Consider the following 16,825-nt stretch of genomic DNA (forward strand, 5'->3'; position numbering starts at 1 on the left):
TATACCTGCCGGCTTGAGTGAAAACGATGTTGTGCCATTCGCCATTGGTAATAAGCTTTGGATTGTGGATGTCACCTTCAGGTATTGTAGGATTGTGCGTAAACTCGATTCTACCGGTTAAATCGAGACGAAATTGGATCAAACCGGTTTCAGATTGAAGACTTAAAACAGTGACACCAACCGATCTAGATTGAACACAAAGAAAAATCGTATCAAGATGTGTAGTTGACAGAGTTGAATATGAAATTATATTGTACCATGGCTAGATTAGACCAAATGCTATATTGTATTTTGTCACAGATGATGACACAGCGCTATTTAGCTTTTTGTATCAAACTATCGATAAACACTATTGGCAACTTAGAGCAAGATTTGAGATCATAAAACCAACTGATTCATTTACAACTATTCAAACAATGCAAAGGTCACTTTTTCAAGGGCATCGGTTTTCCACAAATGAAAGCAAAACGATGTTGCAGCAATCAAAACCTTATTGCCATGATGTAGTAACAGAGTAGAGCATATTTTCAGAGATTGGCTCTAGCTAGACCATTGGCAATCTTTTGAAAGCATTTCTATAACATATATTAATTTTCAAAGTAATTGAATAAGTGTTTAGATTACACATTTACACAATGTTAAAAGTTTTAAACATATCAATTGTACGGCATGTCTTATCCCTGGCGCAGCTGACAGGAGAAAAAAATAAGCAAGGAGGCCCTAAAGACTAAGAGTACTGCATTGTTTGAGAAGTGATATCTGGTTGCGTGACAGCGCAAAGCGTAAAAATTAAACTGTTCATCATAGCCTACTTTCTCTTCACAAGCTTAGCCTACTACAAGTTTATAAAAAGACACCCAATATGTTTGTGGTAAAACAAAGGGTATGCTCTACCGAACTCTATTATAGAAAGAAACTTGTCAAAGCGGTAACAACTAAAACACCGTCATAAGCACCTTGTCGGCTGCATAGCCGAGTGGTGAGAGCCCTGGAAATGTAATCGAAAGGGCACGGGTTCGGCACCGCCCAAAAGCATGCGGCTGTGTCTTTGGCAGGACACTTAAAAGCATGCCTGAAGGTGGAGACAAAGATTGGCTTCCTTGCCTTCCCGTCTACTTAATCTAAATCTTCATTCTTCAACCACCGGGTGTAAGCCTGAATACAACAAACAAACAAACAACAAGCACCTTGTTCTTATTTTGAAGCTCAATGTTTCTGAAGTTAAGTTTGTATCTTCATAGGTGTAGTTCAGAAAAGGGGCCGTTTCGTTGAAAGTTGCTGGCCCAACACATTCAAATCCACCAGGTCCGTCAATGCAAGATAATCCAATGGGACAAGCCAACTGCCTGAAATGTTCAAACAATCAGTGAAACGTTTGCACGGTTGATGATGAAATTGAAAAACCTGTGTGGCGCTTACATGGGGCCGCGTGCACGGTTTTGTCACTTTAAAGCCAGGACACCATACACATCGATAAGACTCAATTCGTAGCAATGCATCGGTATCAGGCATGCAAAAAAGAGTAGTCAAATATGTAGAAATTTAAATTTGCTACCAGAAAAGGATGAACTGAAGCCAATGGTTACATTTTGGGGAGATGTTCCTACTTTAAAATAATGTACCTAGGCTATGAATTGATAAAACAACACTAACTTGCAGAAAATAGGAATGTCACAATTTCCTCCGCTCCACTGCAGATTGCATTTGCATTCATAATAATTAAAGTAGGAAAAACAGGTCCCGTTGTTTTTACAAGGATTCGATATTTCACTGTCATTTGCTAAGCCGCAAACAGGGTCAGAGACTTCACCTTGTCGTATGTTTGCGGACGCGATATCTGTGATACCAGGGATTTCATCTGCAAAATAACTGAAATGTCACAGTAACCCGCTGCAAAACTTATTTTCTTGCTATGTGATGCCAACGCCATGTAAAACAGCTTTGGTGCGTTGAATTGATGTTTCACAGTGATGTATTTCACCTACCAATAGAAACATCTAAAAATGTTTAAACATGTACCTTTGAAGTTGTTGATATGGATATAGGCTACTACACTGATGACTAGACCATGCTTATGTAGGATACTGATGATTACACCAGGCTTCTTTGAACAGAAGCAAAATGAAGAGAGTGAGAGAGAGAGAGAAAGTACTTTAAATAAAAAAATTTCGAACGTGCACTATTTGGAGGTAGACTACTTTCTTTTCGCACTGATAAGCTCACAGTTCCTGACAAATGTATAAACCTACCCGACGACGGATCAGTAAAAAGGATAAACCTAACACCCCCTCCTTGAGGATCTTGAAAGACACCTTTGTAGTAAGACACCTCGGGAACAGCCTGTCTCCTGCGCCGCTTGCCTGTGACAGTATAAACAACTTAAGGTCACGTGGCAAATAAGAAAATTCTCTTTGTTTGCAGATGTAGTGAAGATGTTATTACACGATCGCTACAGACATGCGTGAGCTTTGTTAGAATCACTTTGTGTGAACACTTTTTCAGCAACTATAAACTCAAAAGTTTAAGCTCAGTTATATAAATGTGCCATTAAATTGTTTACCACTTTTTCGCCTTCAGAACAAGCTTTGAAGCTTTTTTTTTAATTAAAAAAACATAAAGACTCAGCAAAAACCTCTATACGAAAAGTATGACATATCAGTCAATTGTATTCACGTTTTTCGTTTGGCAACCCTCCAAGATAAACGTTCTTTGACGTTGAAAAAATTGGAACAGGAAGAATTTCTTCAGGATAACTGTAGACAAAGCACAAGGCAATTACGAGCAAATTCCTTTTTCAAGCGGTAACAATAAGTGATATTCTTGCTCGTTCTATAAAAAATTTAATACACAACAAATATCAGCAGTCCAGGTTTAAATAGCCTGAACAGTTGTTCGCTGGAGGGGAAACCTTTCATATCAGATTATAATAAGTGTTAACTGTTACATTCGTTTCTTTGTATTAGTTTACTCAGCTTGTAATAGTTTTATGTAAATATCGCTCATAGCTGTTGAATGTTATTTGCAGTTGTTTTTGTTTTCTTCAAATTTAGTTGATTAATTTGCATGACGATGGCTCCATGCTGTGCCGAAAACGTTCAAATTTGTTCTCTTGTTTGAACAACAATGCTTTTCCATTATCTTGTTGTCGGTCATCTGATTATGGTATAGTTAGGAGAGCTTCAATAGATTGATATAAGTTTGTTTTTGAGAACGTTGTGCGTGTGTAATTACGTGATTAGCAACAGGCAAACCTCGTGTAGTGATGTCATTATTGAAATTTTGTAATCAATTTAACAGAATAAAAAATAAGCCAAATTCAAAGACACCCATTATCACATACTCACGTGTAACAATATCATTATCACATACTTTAAAGATAGACTTAACCTTCGGATGGTATTACAAAATAAACCAAATTTACCTGAAATTGTCAAGAGAAACATTCAATCGATCTCCTTTTATAGCCACATCGATAAGATGGTAATTGCCGTCGTTTAGCTTCAAGTCTTGTGAAACAGAAAACTCGTTCACACGGACCAGAAACTCACCGTTAAGTAACTCGACTCTAATGCGCGAACCATTGTTAGAGTCTGATGCTTGCAGAGGCCCGGCATGCATTAACAAACCGTGCGGCTGCCGGGTGAGGACAAACACCGAGAAAGTAAATTCATTTCCCAGAATATTAGGAAGCTGGCAAAACAACCAATAGTTAGGGTAGCCACTTTAACAAGTCGAAATTCTGCCACTGAAATTGACTACAATGCAACCGCCAACCAATCAGAACGTGTTATAAGAGGCTACCGTCCAATTGTGACCCTTATAGCACTCATCCAGAGAGTTAATGCTTGTTTTGAACTTTATTTGGAAATTAAAGAAAAAGAGCAATAGCAGAGATGAGAATCGAACACGCGTCAATGAAATGACTACTTTCTAGCCCTAACCCTAACCCCTAAGCCAACCAGCTGACAAAAAATCCATCACTTAATTTGCTTTGTATGATCTTCTTTTCGCCATTTTTTACGTCACTTAAACCGCAGCTTATGATTGGTTGGCGGTTTCATTCTAGTCAATTTCAGTGGCAGAATTTCGACTTGTTAAAGTGGCTACCAATAGTTAGATTACTGAGGTGTTAAATTGACGTCACATGCTTGGGCGTCATATTGCGTCAGTGACGTCATATTGCTTGGGCAAAGACGCGGAAAGCAATTTAGCTATGAAGTGCAGCTACTTTAGGCCGGGCATATTTACAAGAAAACATTTCGAAACTTTGTTGGAAAGTAAAATACCTTTGTCTTGCTGACAATTGTGTTTCGAAACGCTTTGAATTTAATTCCGTTTTGTTTTGACAAAATGTAAATAAATTTCATTTAGAACGTTTCTGCTTTGACACGACTGAGATGAAAAACGTTACTTAGATATATGCAGTAGATATTATATAGGCTACCAAGACTGCGATACATCTATGCGTTAAATACGTATGGCCACTAACAACATATGTTGATGCAATGAAGAACAAGATAAATCTGTGCGTTAGATAAACACTGATAGATGTGCAGCAGTTTTGTGCATTTCCCCAAAAAATAAATTTTACCTCAAATAGAGCGTAACTTTGCAAGTTTTGAAACCCAAATGTAGAAGGTTCAATCTCGCCCTCACAATCATTTCCAAAATACGGACGGTCACAGTGGCATCTAACATTCAATATAAAAAGAAGTGTTAGAAAGCTTCACAAAGGGACAACAATTATTTTTCAGTGACTTTGGTGCAAATTAGTGCAATTTAACATAAATTAAACATCGCTGGGCATTTCGAAGCGGAATAGATTGCAATGAAACCACGAAAATATCATTGTTCCTTCAAAAAGAAGGAAACTTTTACCTATACTTTGTCCACAAATCTATACACGATCCCCTTTTGCTGCAAGAGTAAGGTGAACACACTGGATTCTTCACACAGCCTTCCACAACGTTATTCAATTCAGTTGCGTTTCCTATAACAAATGTGCGTCCTCCAACAGTGAAGTCACGCAGACAACCGACGTACGCGGACCGAGTGGATTGATTGAATGACCCTAAGTTCACGTACGGGGGAATAAAAGCTGCATAAAATGTAAAGGTTAAAATCAAAATAAAGCTGCTTTTACCATTGCAGTCTTAGTTTTGGGTTTGAAAACCTGACTTAAATTTGGTCTTTTCAAATTTTACATTAACTTGGTCTTCTAGAATCGAGATCAATTAAAAACAAATCTAGCGAATTCAATGGGATGCGTTGGGTGGGCTTAAATTTTAAAAGATTCAAAACATGGGATTAGGAGATCCACTCTAGGTGCACGATTTTTTCTTTTAGGTTTCACTTGTATAAAGTACCGCGGTCAAGATTTGAAGGTTAGTCGGAAAATCATTAAGTAGTAGCACAACGTGGACGAACGATAACCTACAAAAGCACAAAACATTGTCTGGATCAGCTGACTACGCGAAAAACGTAAACAAAGTCCACAACCACTCCAGTTACAGCTACACAGGAATACACAAAACTACAATTCTACACATCATCTATCTTATCACAGAAAACAAACGATGTCTACGGATTCACATACCAGTTGTACTTGAAGCATTGGCAGAAAGTGTTGCTTGTTGAGTAGCACTGTCAAATCCAACAGTCATATTTTTCTCACCAATTGCTATTCGCACAAAATGCCACAAACCATCGTTCAATGCTGTGCTATCAGACATAGCAACTTCTCCAAATGCTAAATGACCGATTCCACTTTGAAGATAAATCTGAAGGATAATTGTTGTAAAAAAATAAACTATTGCATTCGAAATTTTCGGGAAAACGTGTATCACGTTAGTTTAAAACTAATTTTGTGAATAAAGATGTACAAAAGCGTACCAACATTAATCCTTCTTTTGAGTGCAAAAATTGTATTGGACCACCCTTGTATCATCAAAGTAATTGTAAAAAAAAACATTCCAGCACTATCAATCTAGGTGGTTTTATGACACATAGAAAATCCGTACCTTATATCAGTCTTATGATTTAACTTTGAAACATGGTTTTCCGTTTTTACATCAAATAAATGTGATATAACTTTTAAGCATGAATACCTCTAAGAAACTAGAATTGACTTCCCAGCTTATAGAAGCAAGGAAACCATCAGGGACTGTCGTCCGAAAATAGAATGAAATGACAGTGTTATTCAAGGTGGTAGTTGTTGAGAAGCCAGCCAGGGAACTACCGTTGAAGAACCCTGTAGTTCCAAAGCTGCAGAGTTGCCCTGTGAAACCGGGCGAGCACTCGCAAGTGTAACTGTGCAATTCTGTTGAAAAAAACACGGTTTATTATTGCTAGTCACGAATGAGGCTCGCATAAGTGGTTCAAGGCCTCCACATTAACAAGAATCTATCAGGATTTAGTTTCCATATAGACTTCTCAGGCCGAGAACAAAGATTTTCATAAAAAATCAAACTAGTTTGATCAATACAAGTCGATGAAAAAAAGAAAGAAATATAGTTTGGTAGAATAAGTTTTAGAACATGTAAACGGTTTGCTCCTGTAAAACATGTCGCAGGATTGGAAGCGATGATGTGACTTTTATTGCACCATCTTGTGTAGCCCGACATGGAAACGTATAAAAAAGAAGTAAGCTAATTCTATTTTTCTACTGCACTGGCGGTATCCGTATTGTTCTGGGCTGTGAGCAATTCAAAACTTTGAATAAGAGGATACAAGTATTGTAATTCATGGTAATTGTTTTAAAACATTTCACTAAACCCCAACACTACTATACATCGGAGGATATACTGAAATTCTACCTCTCTCTTCATCCACCAAGTATGGCCTGCAGGTCGCGTTGTTGTCACATCGATGTCCTTCATCACACCCGACAAGGGCTACTGAACAGTTGCGGCCCCCATACTCAGGTGTGCAAAAACAGCTGTAATTGTCGATTAGATCGACGCATGTCGCGTTGTTATGGCAGGGTTGCCAGATGTTGCATTCGTTAATTTCTCGGCCACAAAGGCTTCCTTCGTAACCTATGAAAAACAAAAAAGATGGCAACCCAGCCAAATAATTAATCCTGTTTCATATCGTCATTTTGTCATCAATGCATGTCAAAGGATGGTGAAGAGGTGTAGTGGCAGAGTAGGAGGAGCCTTTCTCTAGATAACGACGTCAGATAATTAGAAAAATCTCAATATCAAAACAAAATGTCCCCTAATTTATGACAAATACTAACAAAGTTAGGCTATTAAATCTATACAAGGCTTTAAAGTCCACACAGGCTTTTGGGAGATTGTTGTGAAGAAATTTAAAAAATACACCAACGCGAAGAACTACTGAATAATAAAAGCAAATTGCCATACCTGGTAAACAATCGCATGCAAAACCGGACGCATTTTCAAACGAAAACTCAGTATCAAAGTATTGAGGGTAAAGAGATTGATTTGATCGTTGCAGGCAGGTAGCGCTATTGAGGCATGGTTCTGATAGGCACTCATTGACGTCAACCTGAAAATGTGTGCCATGTAATCGATAAAACTAGCAAACTGAAAAATACAAAGCAAACCAGAATGTAAGTGACGAAACGTTTATCACTTTTAAGCGTGACAATAAATTAAAATTAAGTCTACAAACTTTCCAAGTTGACGGAAAGGCTATTATTATCTTCAACAACAACTAATACTGAATAACAAACAGAATTATTTTCATGTTAACTGAGCAGACATCAATCCAAGTTTAAAGTGAATATGCGTAGTTTTCTACGCTAGTTCAAAAGCTGCACACATTGCAGTGACGCAAAACATCATCAATGATATAATAAATTATAAAAGGAAGCTCTGAATATCACGCAGTCGAATTGAAATAACTGTTAACGTAAAAAGCATGCAACACAACGAAAAAAAACGAACATGCACATTGCAAAATTGCAAATTGAATGACCGGAGGAAGTCAAATGAACTAACAAAGTGGTGGGCTGGTGGAAAAAATCAATTTTTATCACTGAATAACCATCATGCGTAATTACAACAAAAATTTATGATAACACAACAACGCATGACGTGTTTGTTACCTTGCTACTGCTGGCTAGTAGCACGTTCTGTGAAACAAGTTTTAAATATTATTCTTGTTAGTCATTTCAACTGCTACGCTGCGAAAGCTAAAATATTGTAGTCCTATTAAACATCTCTTATTCCCTACTAATATCTCTATATCAATCGTCAAAATTGTCATATAACTGCTCATCAAGCAACTCAGTGCATTTTTGTATTGATTCAACGTCCAAAAACGTTATATCGATACAAAAAAGAGTTGATGTCATGACTTGGCAACATTTCAAACACATAGAATAGACAATAGGTCATAATTGTTGTTACATTTATAACATTTTACAATATTTGCAAATCTTAAACATAGCATTTACTTCACAGCGTTTCCCATTGTATCCGTTTTGGCACCTGCATTCATAGTCGTTGACTTTGTCAATGCATTCTCCACCGTTTTGGCAAGGATCAAGTTCCAAGCATTCATCAATTTCAACCTCGCATCGTTGCCCTTTATACCCGGTGCCCTTACACATGCATTTGAAGGAAGCGATTTCTAGAAAACAGGGTAAATTTAGTTCTTTTTGCTTATTATCGTTTTTGTAAGTTCAAATAAAGCTTGTCAACCAAAACAAGGAAATATACAGTCTTTAGATTTGATTCTAGGCCACAGTCAAATCTACGCTTGGTTGTGAAGCGTTGGGTTGATTTCAAGCGAAAGCAAAAAATTCAATCTTCATGTCAATCTCCAGAGTTAATTTCGGACAAAGACTGATAAAAAAGAACGAAAAAAATTTCGCCAAAAACTTGTCAATTTGTTGCATTCGCCAGCACAACCCTCATGGTAGATCTTATATTTCAGATATAACATGGCCATTCAACAAAATGTTTTGTTTAGTTTCTATGGTGTAGCTAAGCTGATGTGTTCTGCTTCATTATCTCAGTTTATTCACGTACAACGAGCACTCAATTGTACATATCGTTTTACTACATCTGCTTCAGTGCACACATTGTTGCTGGTTGCTACAGTACTGCTATTTTGCATTCATCAAACGCTGGCATTTGCACAATCTAACCTCTTAGTGTAATTTATTAAGAATCGATTTCGAATCGATTTCGCTACAGTAATAGCATCTTCAGTAATAGCATCTTCAGCTAATTCAGCTTATTCTACAGTAACAGTAAAGCAGCTGAAGGCAAATAGTTTGGCAATAATTGCACCAATGTAATTCATTACAATGTCTACCCACCGTTAATGCAGGAGCCTCTGTGTTGGCAAGGAGAACTTTCACATTCGTTGATGTCAAATTGACATTGTTTCCCAGCATAGCCAGGTAAACAATTGCAAGCGTATCGTGCTATCTAAAACATATTTGACACAAGCACTGTTATTTAGGACTTATGCAATAAAATTCATAACGTAAACGTTAACCCCATCAGATAAAACATGTGAAGATCATCTCGCGTGCGCTAGAAGTGTCAAACTTATCATCGGTTTGTTCTCATCTGGTTTGATAGTTTAGTGATCTTCTACAAAACTTTCAACTCTGCTTAAAGTTTTAGTTTCTTTGACATACTGAAATAGACCTTTTCCATAGAAGACATGTGGACCTTTTCCATAGAAGACAGATTTCTTCAGAGCCTTTTACATACCTTTACATCAATTTATCCAGGTTGTCTAAGTTAGCAAAGTTTCACTCACTTTAATTTATTGATATTCATGTTAAGCCGTGAAGAACAGATTAACACATTTCTAAAAACGTTTTACATAAATTTACTTTGCTTGAACTTTAAATTATTTTCACCTCGTTTGTACAATTTGCTCCATTCTGGCAAGGTTCGCTCAGGCACTCATCAATGTCGATGTCACACACAACCCCTGTCCAACCATCTGCACACGTGCAGGTGAACTGGCCAATCAGATCGTTGCATTGTCCTTCATTTCTAAAGCAATATTTTATAAATTAATATTGGTGTAGCAGAGCACTTACTATGAGTATAAGTAATGTTTTAAAAACTATTCTCTTGAAAACAAGATAAATCTTTTTTCAACTCACGATTGTATTCGATACGATCAACATAATCAAATGAATTACTCACAAACAAGGATTGGACAGGCATTCGTTAATGTCCTTTCCACAGTTTTCGCCTTCATAACCAGGAAAGCAATCACAGGTGTAAATTCCGTCGGACGAACTACAGTTCCCATTGATGCAAGGGTCACTTATGCAAGAATCAAACGTAGCTTCACAGTGTACCCCGATGTAGCCGCTTCCGCAATAACAAGTGTACGACCTAAAACACAACATAAAACTCACTGGAAAAGGATATTTCGCAAGTAAACCCTCGACATTTTTTCCTTCTTTTCAGCTGAGAAGATATTGCTTTTGACACCATGTAAACAATCGTTGTTATTATGAAATAAGAATTGAGAGTAAATTGCCAAAGTTATAAACTAGTCTGTTGAACAACACAGCATGGCTCCACTGTGTACTAAAAACACGTCTTGAAAGCTTGTGGAAGCTAGAGATCCCTTACTTCACTGGCGTGTACTATATTACTTTCAGTGCAGCTATATTTTACAATCCGCAGCAAAAAGAAAACTTACCCAAGAGAACAGGTTTGTGCTAAAACAATCATGCTCTTCAATAATAATGCTATAAATAACTTATAACTAGGGCAAGTTGTTTATTAATGATTTCAACTTTTTGTTAGTCAGCTTGGGCAACTTTTTGGGTGTTCTTTTAGCACAAGTTCTGGATACAAGAAGTTGGTTTCAAATTCTTTATTTAACAGGTCAATAAAAAGTTGATTTTTTATGGTTAAATGTTTTTTTGTTATTTTTTTTACTTTGATAGTTTTTCTAAACTAAACACACAAAGCACTTTGAGCACAACTCATGGCATCATCCCTGACGCTCGTTTGATTAAATTTTACAATTCATGTTTTTGTGTTCGATTCAGTGTTCATTTCAATACGAAAACTCAAGGCATATTAAAATTTTCAGTCAAAAATTTGATTGCGTCTAAAAGCGATACTGGTGAGCCTAGCCTAGTGGGCAAGACACGTACCTATCGTAGTCAATTTTTGCTATAATCGCCTGCCGAGAAACATTTAGTTGACTGGATAGTCTTAATGGTTAGCGTGGAGACTACACCGCTCTGGTTAGACTCCTAGAGAATCGCAATTGCCTGCTATTCTAGTGAGTAATCAGCCTAGTGCTGACAGACAGAAAGAACGCTTCTTTCTACACAATTTTAGGAGAGTATTAGGTCAATAAAATTTGCCCAATTTAAAATATAAATCAACAAATACAAACCCAAACGACGAAACGCATATGGAGTTATGCTGGCAATAGCCAAATTCACAAAAATCCATTTCATTTTCACATAAATCTCCCGTGTAACCTGTAAAGCAATAAAATGGTTTGATAAACAACGAAACCTTATTGAACTAAGAATAGTATTAGGCTATAGAACCGAAGCAGTTGGACAAAGCTTACTGAGCTATTTTTTAACAGTCCGTAAGGTCATTTTAATAAACAATATCTCCACGCAAGGGTTAATTTTCCCATTTGTGACTTAGTGGTTTTTGAAACTTTTCGCAACTTCTGCTTTGTAGTCTTTCTCTGCCAGCAAAGCCACTCCTTTTTACGTCGATATAACGTGTGCCTACATAACTGTCCAGGGGACAGCAGATACAATACAACCAAAACGAAGCCTTAATTTTTGCAAGATACTTAAAAGTTAGAACCCACCAAATGCGCATTCGCAGTCAAAACTATTGAGATAATCCCGACATGTTCCTTCGTGCTGGCAAGGAGAAGATTCACACTCGTCTATGTCAATTGTGCAGTTGCCACTCTTATCGCGCTCATAGCCTGCAAGTGTAGAAGAACATTCTTGAAAAACCTTTTCTAAATCTTCCCAACGTTCCGTGATCAACAAAAATTTACGATCTAAGTTGTAGAACTACTTTAAGTCACATATTGTTGGAACTTGAGTTATCATCAAAAATATGTTGCGCGATGGTCGATGTCTGTCCCCGCACAAAATTTGATTTAAAAAACGACTTAATTTTGCTATAACACACGCTGATGTTCGCATAAAAATAATAGATTAAATGACGCTGAAAGACCTTTAACTTGCTTTATCTCAAAATTCACATTTTGGACTTTAGTAGTTCTTCAACTCAGGTCTTCAATTGCCAATTGACCAAGTGGATTTCCATCTAACAAACCTGCATTTTTCTCATCGTTTCAACATCCCAACACGTAGAAACGATGTAAAAATGTCAACTTTTCCTTGCTAAGTAAATTCCTTGGCTTTTCATCATAAGATCCTGGTTCGACACCGAATCAAAGTGGATGCTTTTATCACTTTCCACTCTACTTTAGTACGTTGTAAGCTAAGTAAATTAATGTTTCTAAATCATCGACAGACAACAAAAAGCAAAAAAAAATGTTGTCAGTCCTCGGAAAACTTACTTTTTCAAACAATTGATTCATCATTGAAAATTCATCACAAATTGTTCTAAAGCTTTGGTAAAGAGTTTGCATTTTTGAACTATAGACAAGCAAATCAAAGTAACCTTAGCGTAATAATGAATTATACAAAACAAATATATTACATAGGCCTAATGGCTCAAACGTTTTCGACACGTACGTGTGTCCTCATCAGGAATTAAATCTGCAATATATATAAAATGAAAAATCGTAAGATAAATTTGACTTTGCACTATAACTGTAACGAATTGTTCTATCATAAAATTGCAAAACTCTATTGCAACTAACCAGGTAGGCAGTTACAAGAAGAGGTGTTGATGCCGTCCACACAAACTTGGTTGAAAGCGCATGTCACTCCACGACAGTCATCGATGTTGTCTTCGCATTCAAGCCCGCTGAAGCCAACAGCGCAATCACACTTATAGCCTGGTGAAACTAGAACGAAAAGTATGTCGTAGTCTGAGGCATCCAGAAGATGGAATATTTCAGATAACAACGAAAACTACACTCTATCAATCTCGGTGACCGGCCTGTGTCAGTGGTTCATTCAAAGCCTCTACAGTCTACATGCATGCAAACTGCCAGGATTAAACTCTTAAAGAAGTTTTCTCAGTATGAAGATAAAGATTTCCACAATCAATCAATCAAACAATACGAAAAATGACAAAGAATACAAAAGCGAATTACGGATTTATTTCGTTATAAGGTAATCTTAAAACCAGAAATGTCAAAAGTGTTGTAAATTTACTTCAATGTGAAAACACGTAGTTTTAAAATTGTAGTAAAATCGACTGGTGGCCAACGTCCATGAAGGCGTTGAAAGTCTATTTTTACGGTAGGGCGTGTATAAATGGCGTTAAATGTTCGTAAATGCTTCCAGCATGTAACTAAAAAACACTAATAAAAAGGACGCAATAATGATCTCGACTTTTTGGTAAGTAAATCCGCATTAGTCTGATGTCAAATGACGCAATAAAATTGCAAAAATAGATGAATTTTGTTACACCCAGCACTTACTTGTGTGTAATAGCAAGGAGCACGACCCGCCATTGGCGCAAGGTCCCGCCTCACAAGGATCGAATTTCTGTGAGAAAATAAATCACAACTGATGCAGCTTATAACCTGAATGCTACAAAAAAGATGGACACAAATTGCAATGCAAAACTTGGTAGTGTCTTGAGGAAAACACACTAATTATAATAAGCGATATACCGACATATTGATGAAAGTGAACAAGTGGCAAAACCTCGAAATTATATGGCTACTTCCTAAACAGCATGGACAACTGTTTGCACAGCAGCCAAAAGTTTACAAAAGCGCATAACTCAATTTCGAAAGTCTCCACTTTATCACAGCCCCTAAGATCGTGATGGGTGGAGACAGAGGATGTGCCTTGCCAGACCCCATTCTACTCCAACATCCGGAAAGTGGGACGTAAAACTGGAAGAAGATTGTTTTTTCCAATTCCAGAAATATTTTAGATAAGACTTTTATGAAGTTTTAACGTAGGCAATTATGCATTGTTAAATCAGTGCTAAGTTAAAATTTACCATGATGTTTCAATATATCCTGGTTATAAGCTTTGGAGTGTTTAAAACTATGACCATAATATTGTCTCACAAAAAATGTCACTTTCTGATCACAATTTTTCTTTTCATAAAAACATAGTTTGGTATCACAATGATAACGTACGTTTGTATAAACTTAAAACGTATACTGCATTTTTGTGACGCACCTCCGAGCAGTTTGTCCCAGTCCAACCCAGGGTACACAAACATTGGTAACCGTTTACAAAGTCATTGCAAACCGCGCCGTTCTTGCAAGGATTATCTTCACATTCATCGATGTCAGTTTGGCACCAGATGCCTGTCAAATGAAGTGAAAATAAAAAATGAGTCAGAATACTTATACAAATTTCAGATTATGGAGTAAAGGTTAAAACAATGGAACTTACCGTCTAAAAGTATCAGGAACACACAAAAACTTAATTGAAATTTACAAAAATCTCGAACCATATTAAAAATAAATCACTCCTTTTTGATCTGTGATAGACAGGTACTTGTAAATTAAAAACAAAATTCAAAACAAACAATCATTAATTTTTAATTCTAAATCCAGTTACTAAAAGTTCTCCTTTTTACATTGAAGTCACGTAAGATCAATGTAAAAAAAATTGAAATTTCTAGTTGTGGGCTGCTATCGATGAAGTTGAAAGTTATCTGCCTGAAAAGAGATTTAAATTACATGATTTTAACTTTGAGTCTTCACAACAGTTTATTTGGTTGTGTTTCGAAACACTCAATTTAGTTGGTTGTGTTACGAAAGGTTACTGTGTACCACAATTTGAATGGAAGAGATTGCTTTACAGTTTACACCAAGGGTCTCAACGAAACAATATGAAATGCGGTATTCCTCTGGTCATCAGAACAATTTGAGTTTGAGACCTCTGCTTTACAAAAAAAAAAAACTTAGCTAGCCTACTGGTTTAAGCTGGTGTGAAGCATAATCTGTTAAAAAGATGATTTCATCAGCTCAATCAAGCGCAAAACGTAGATAACAGTCAGCAATATAGGTGGCTCATGTGATAGGCTATCTGCGCACGTGCAATCAGTGTAAACAAAAATGCCGTAATTACGTCATGGAGATTAAAATCGTTAAAACATTACACTTCGATCACAGTGCATCAACGCATCCACAACAAAAAGATTAGTTGCAGACTTCAGAGATCGCAACCCGTTTCTCCCATACTCTATCTATGTCTCGTTGGGCTGGCCTTAGAAGTACAAGATTATTTCAAAAGATAGTACATGAAAACTGTCGGCTAACCTATAAGCCTTGAGATTGGTTATACAGCTATCTTTGGTAGTACACTGCATCGAATTTTCGCTACATTTAGCAGGTCTAGTTTCTAGTAACCAGCAATTGCCTGCTCAGCAGCATAACTTTTTACACAAATATATATTGCACGAATAATACTGTACTAAACTTACTATTAAACCGATGAAACAAATCCTACAAAAAATGTTTGTTTGGTGAATTTTACGTGATAAAACTCATTTTTAAGCCCAAGAAAACCCGGGCGGTTGGTTTTATTAAAAAAAGGTTTTGAACAACCCTGAAACAAGCTAAAAGTTTTCACACAAATGGCGAAAGAACAAATTCTGTTCATTTTTTCCTTGTGCCCTTGTGTTGCCATTTAGTTGGTTCTTATCATTGAACATTCCATAGTTTCATAATCCAGAATATTCCAGGATGACAAATGAGCAGCGGTCGAAGAGAATTTTCACATCATGTCTGTTCATTCTGTTTCTAACTTGTGTCATACTTACAGTATTTTCTGATAAATAAATAATACTTAGCTATAGTTACTAATATAATAAATCTCTCTGCTTAAATTTGTGGAAGGAAGATTCAGAATTTAAGCTACTAGAACAGGGGTGGGAAACAACGGCTCAAAAAAGATTAGGCTCTGCATTCTCGGTATATTGCGAATGGCCTTCTATGACTAGTTAATCCATCATAGAAGGCCATTTGTAACAACAATGTGTACGTCACAATGTGACCAGTTATTGTTAATCGGTCAGCTATGCCATTCGTGAAAACTGTTTTACAGAATAGCCTACTTCTCAAATTAACAAAAATTTACATTGTGTAATGGCTTCTGGAAAGAAAAGAAAGATTGGTGGTGAAGGCAGAATTTCCAGAAAGATTGGCATTTTTTATCTGTAAATAAAATTTCGAAATTATTAGTGGCCCGCCTGTGTTATTTCTCATTTTATGTGGCCCGCAATACTAAAAAGGTTCCCCACCCCTGTACTAGAACGTAAGTGAAAAAAAGAATAAAATGACGTAATAAATAGCTTTTACTTGAGTAACTAAGTTTAAACTCATTGCTTTGGGTCAGCTTTAGATAACGTGAAGGTAACTTGTTAGTCACTTTAAAACAACTTCATCGGTAGAAAAACGTGCAATTCTAATTCAAAAAAATCTTAATTTTATAGCTACCTTGACATTAGCGAAAATTGCAATCCCAAGAAAATACTTTCACGTTTAGACGATACCATCAGGAATCGCTTTTGCTGGCTTTAAAGCTAAAAAATTTACATTAAAAACTGCTTCATTCTAATCTACTTCATTATATCTAAGGATTATTTTTCGTATGTCTCTGCTTCATTAACCGGTGCAACGTTAAAAGATGTAAAAATGGCCACTTTTGCCCATTGGCTATTGTTCGTAGTTAATCCCAGACAGCAAATCAACCGTGTTTTACATTAAT

General features: G+C 36.6%; 1 protein-coding gene across 1 annotated transcript in view; it reads right to left on the bottom strand.

Moving 5' to 3' along the window:
* LOC145764357 (protein crumbs-like) overlaps positions 1 to 16,825 on the bottom strand; it is a 37,795-nt gene that overhangs the window by 9,061 nt on the left and 11,909 nt on the right. The window contains exons 9-29 of the mRNA XM_082575973.1: positions 14,285 to 14,415; positions 13,567 to 13,633; positions 12,838 to 12,984; positions 11,803 to 11,925; positions 11,365 to 11,452; positions 10,146 to 10,340; positions 9,851 to 9,989; positions 9,296 to 9,407; positions 8,426 to 8,601; positions 7,368 to 7,512; positions 6,816 to 7,037; positions 6,108 to 6,319; positions 5,597 to 5,780; positions 4,879 to 5,098; positions 4,592 to 4,691; positions 3,422 to 3,690; positions 2,674 to 2,753; positions 2,250 to 2,360; positions 1,654 to 1,858; positions 1,188 to 1,346; positions 6 to 185 (exon numbers count right to left, since the gene is read on the bottom strand). Coding sequence (XP_082432099.1) covers positions 6 to 185; positions 1,188 to 1,346; positions 1,654 to 1,858; positions 2,250 to 2,360; positions 2,674 to 2,753; positions 3,422 to 3,690; positions 4,592 to 4,691; positions 4,879 to 5,098; positions 5,597 to 5,780; positions 6,108 to 6,319; positions 6,816 to 7,037; positions 7,368 to 7,512; positions 8,426 to 8,601; positions 9,296 to 9,407; positions 9,851 to 9,989; positions 10,146 to 10,340; positions 11,365 to 11,452; positions 11,803 to 11,925; positions 12,838 to 12,984; positions 13,567 to 13,633; positions 14,285 to 14,415 — 3,265 coding nt within the window. The remainder of the gene's footprint in view (positions 1 to 5; positions 186 to 1,187; positions 1,347 to 1,653; positions 1,859 to 2,249; positions 2,361 to 2,673; positions 2,754 to 3,421; positions 3,691 to 4,591; positions 4,692 to 4,878; positions 5,099 to 5,596; positions 5,781 to 6,107; positions 6,320 to 6,815; positions 7,038 to 7,367; positions 7,513 to 8,425; positions 8,602 to 9,295; positions 9,408 to 9,850; positions 9,990 to 10,145; positions 10,341 to 11,364; positions 11,453 to 11,802; positions 11,926 to 12,837; positions 12,985 to 13,566; positions 13,634 to 14,284; positions 14,416 to 16,825) is intronic.

The sequence above is a fragment of the Aplidium turbinatum genome, chromosome 2, assembly GCF_918807975.1.
Source record: "Aplidium turbinatum chromosome 2, kaAplTurb1.1, whole genome shotgun sequence".
Classification (NCBI taxonomy): Eukaryota; Metazoa; Chordata; class Ascidiacea; order Aplousobranchia; family Polyclinidae; genus Aplidium; species Aplidium turbinatum.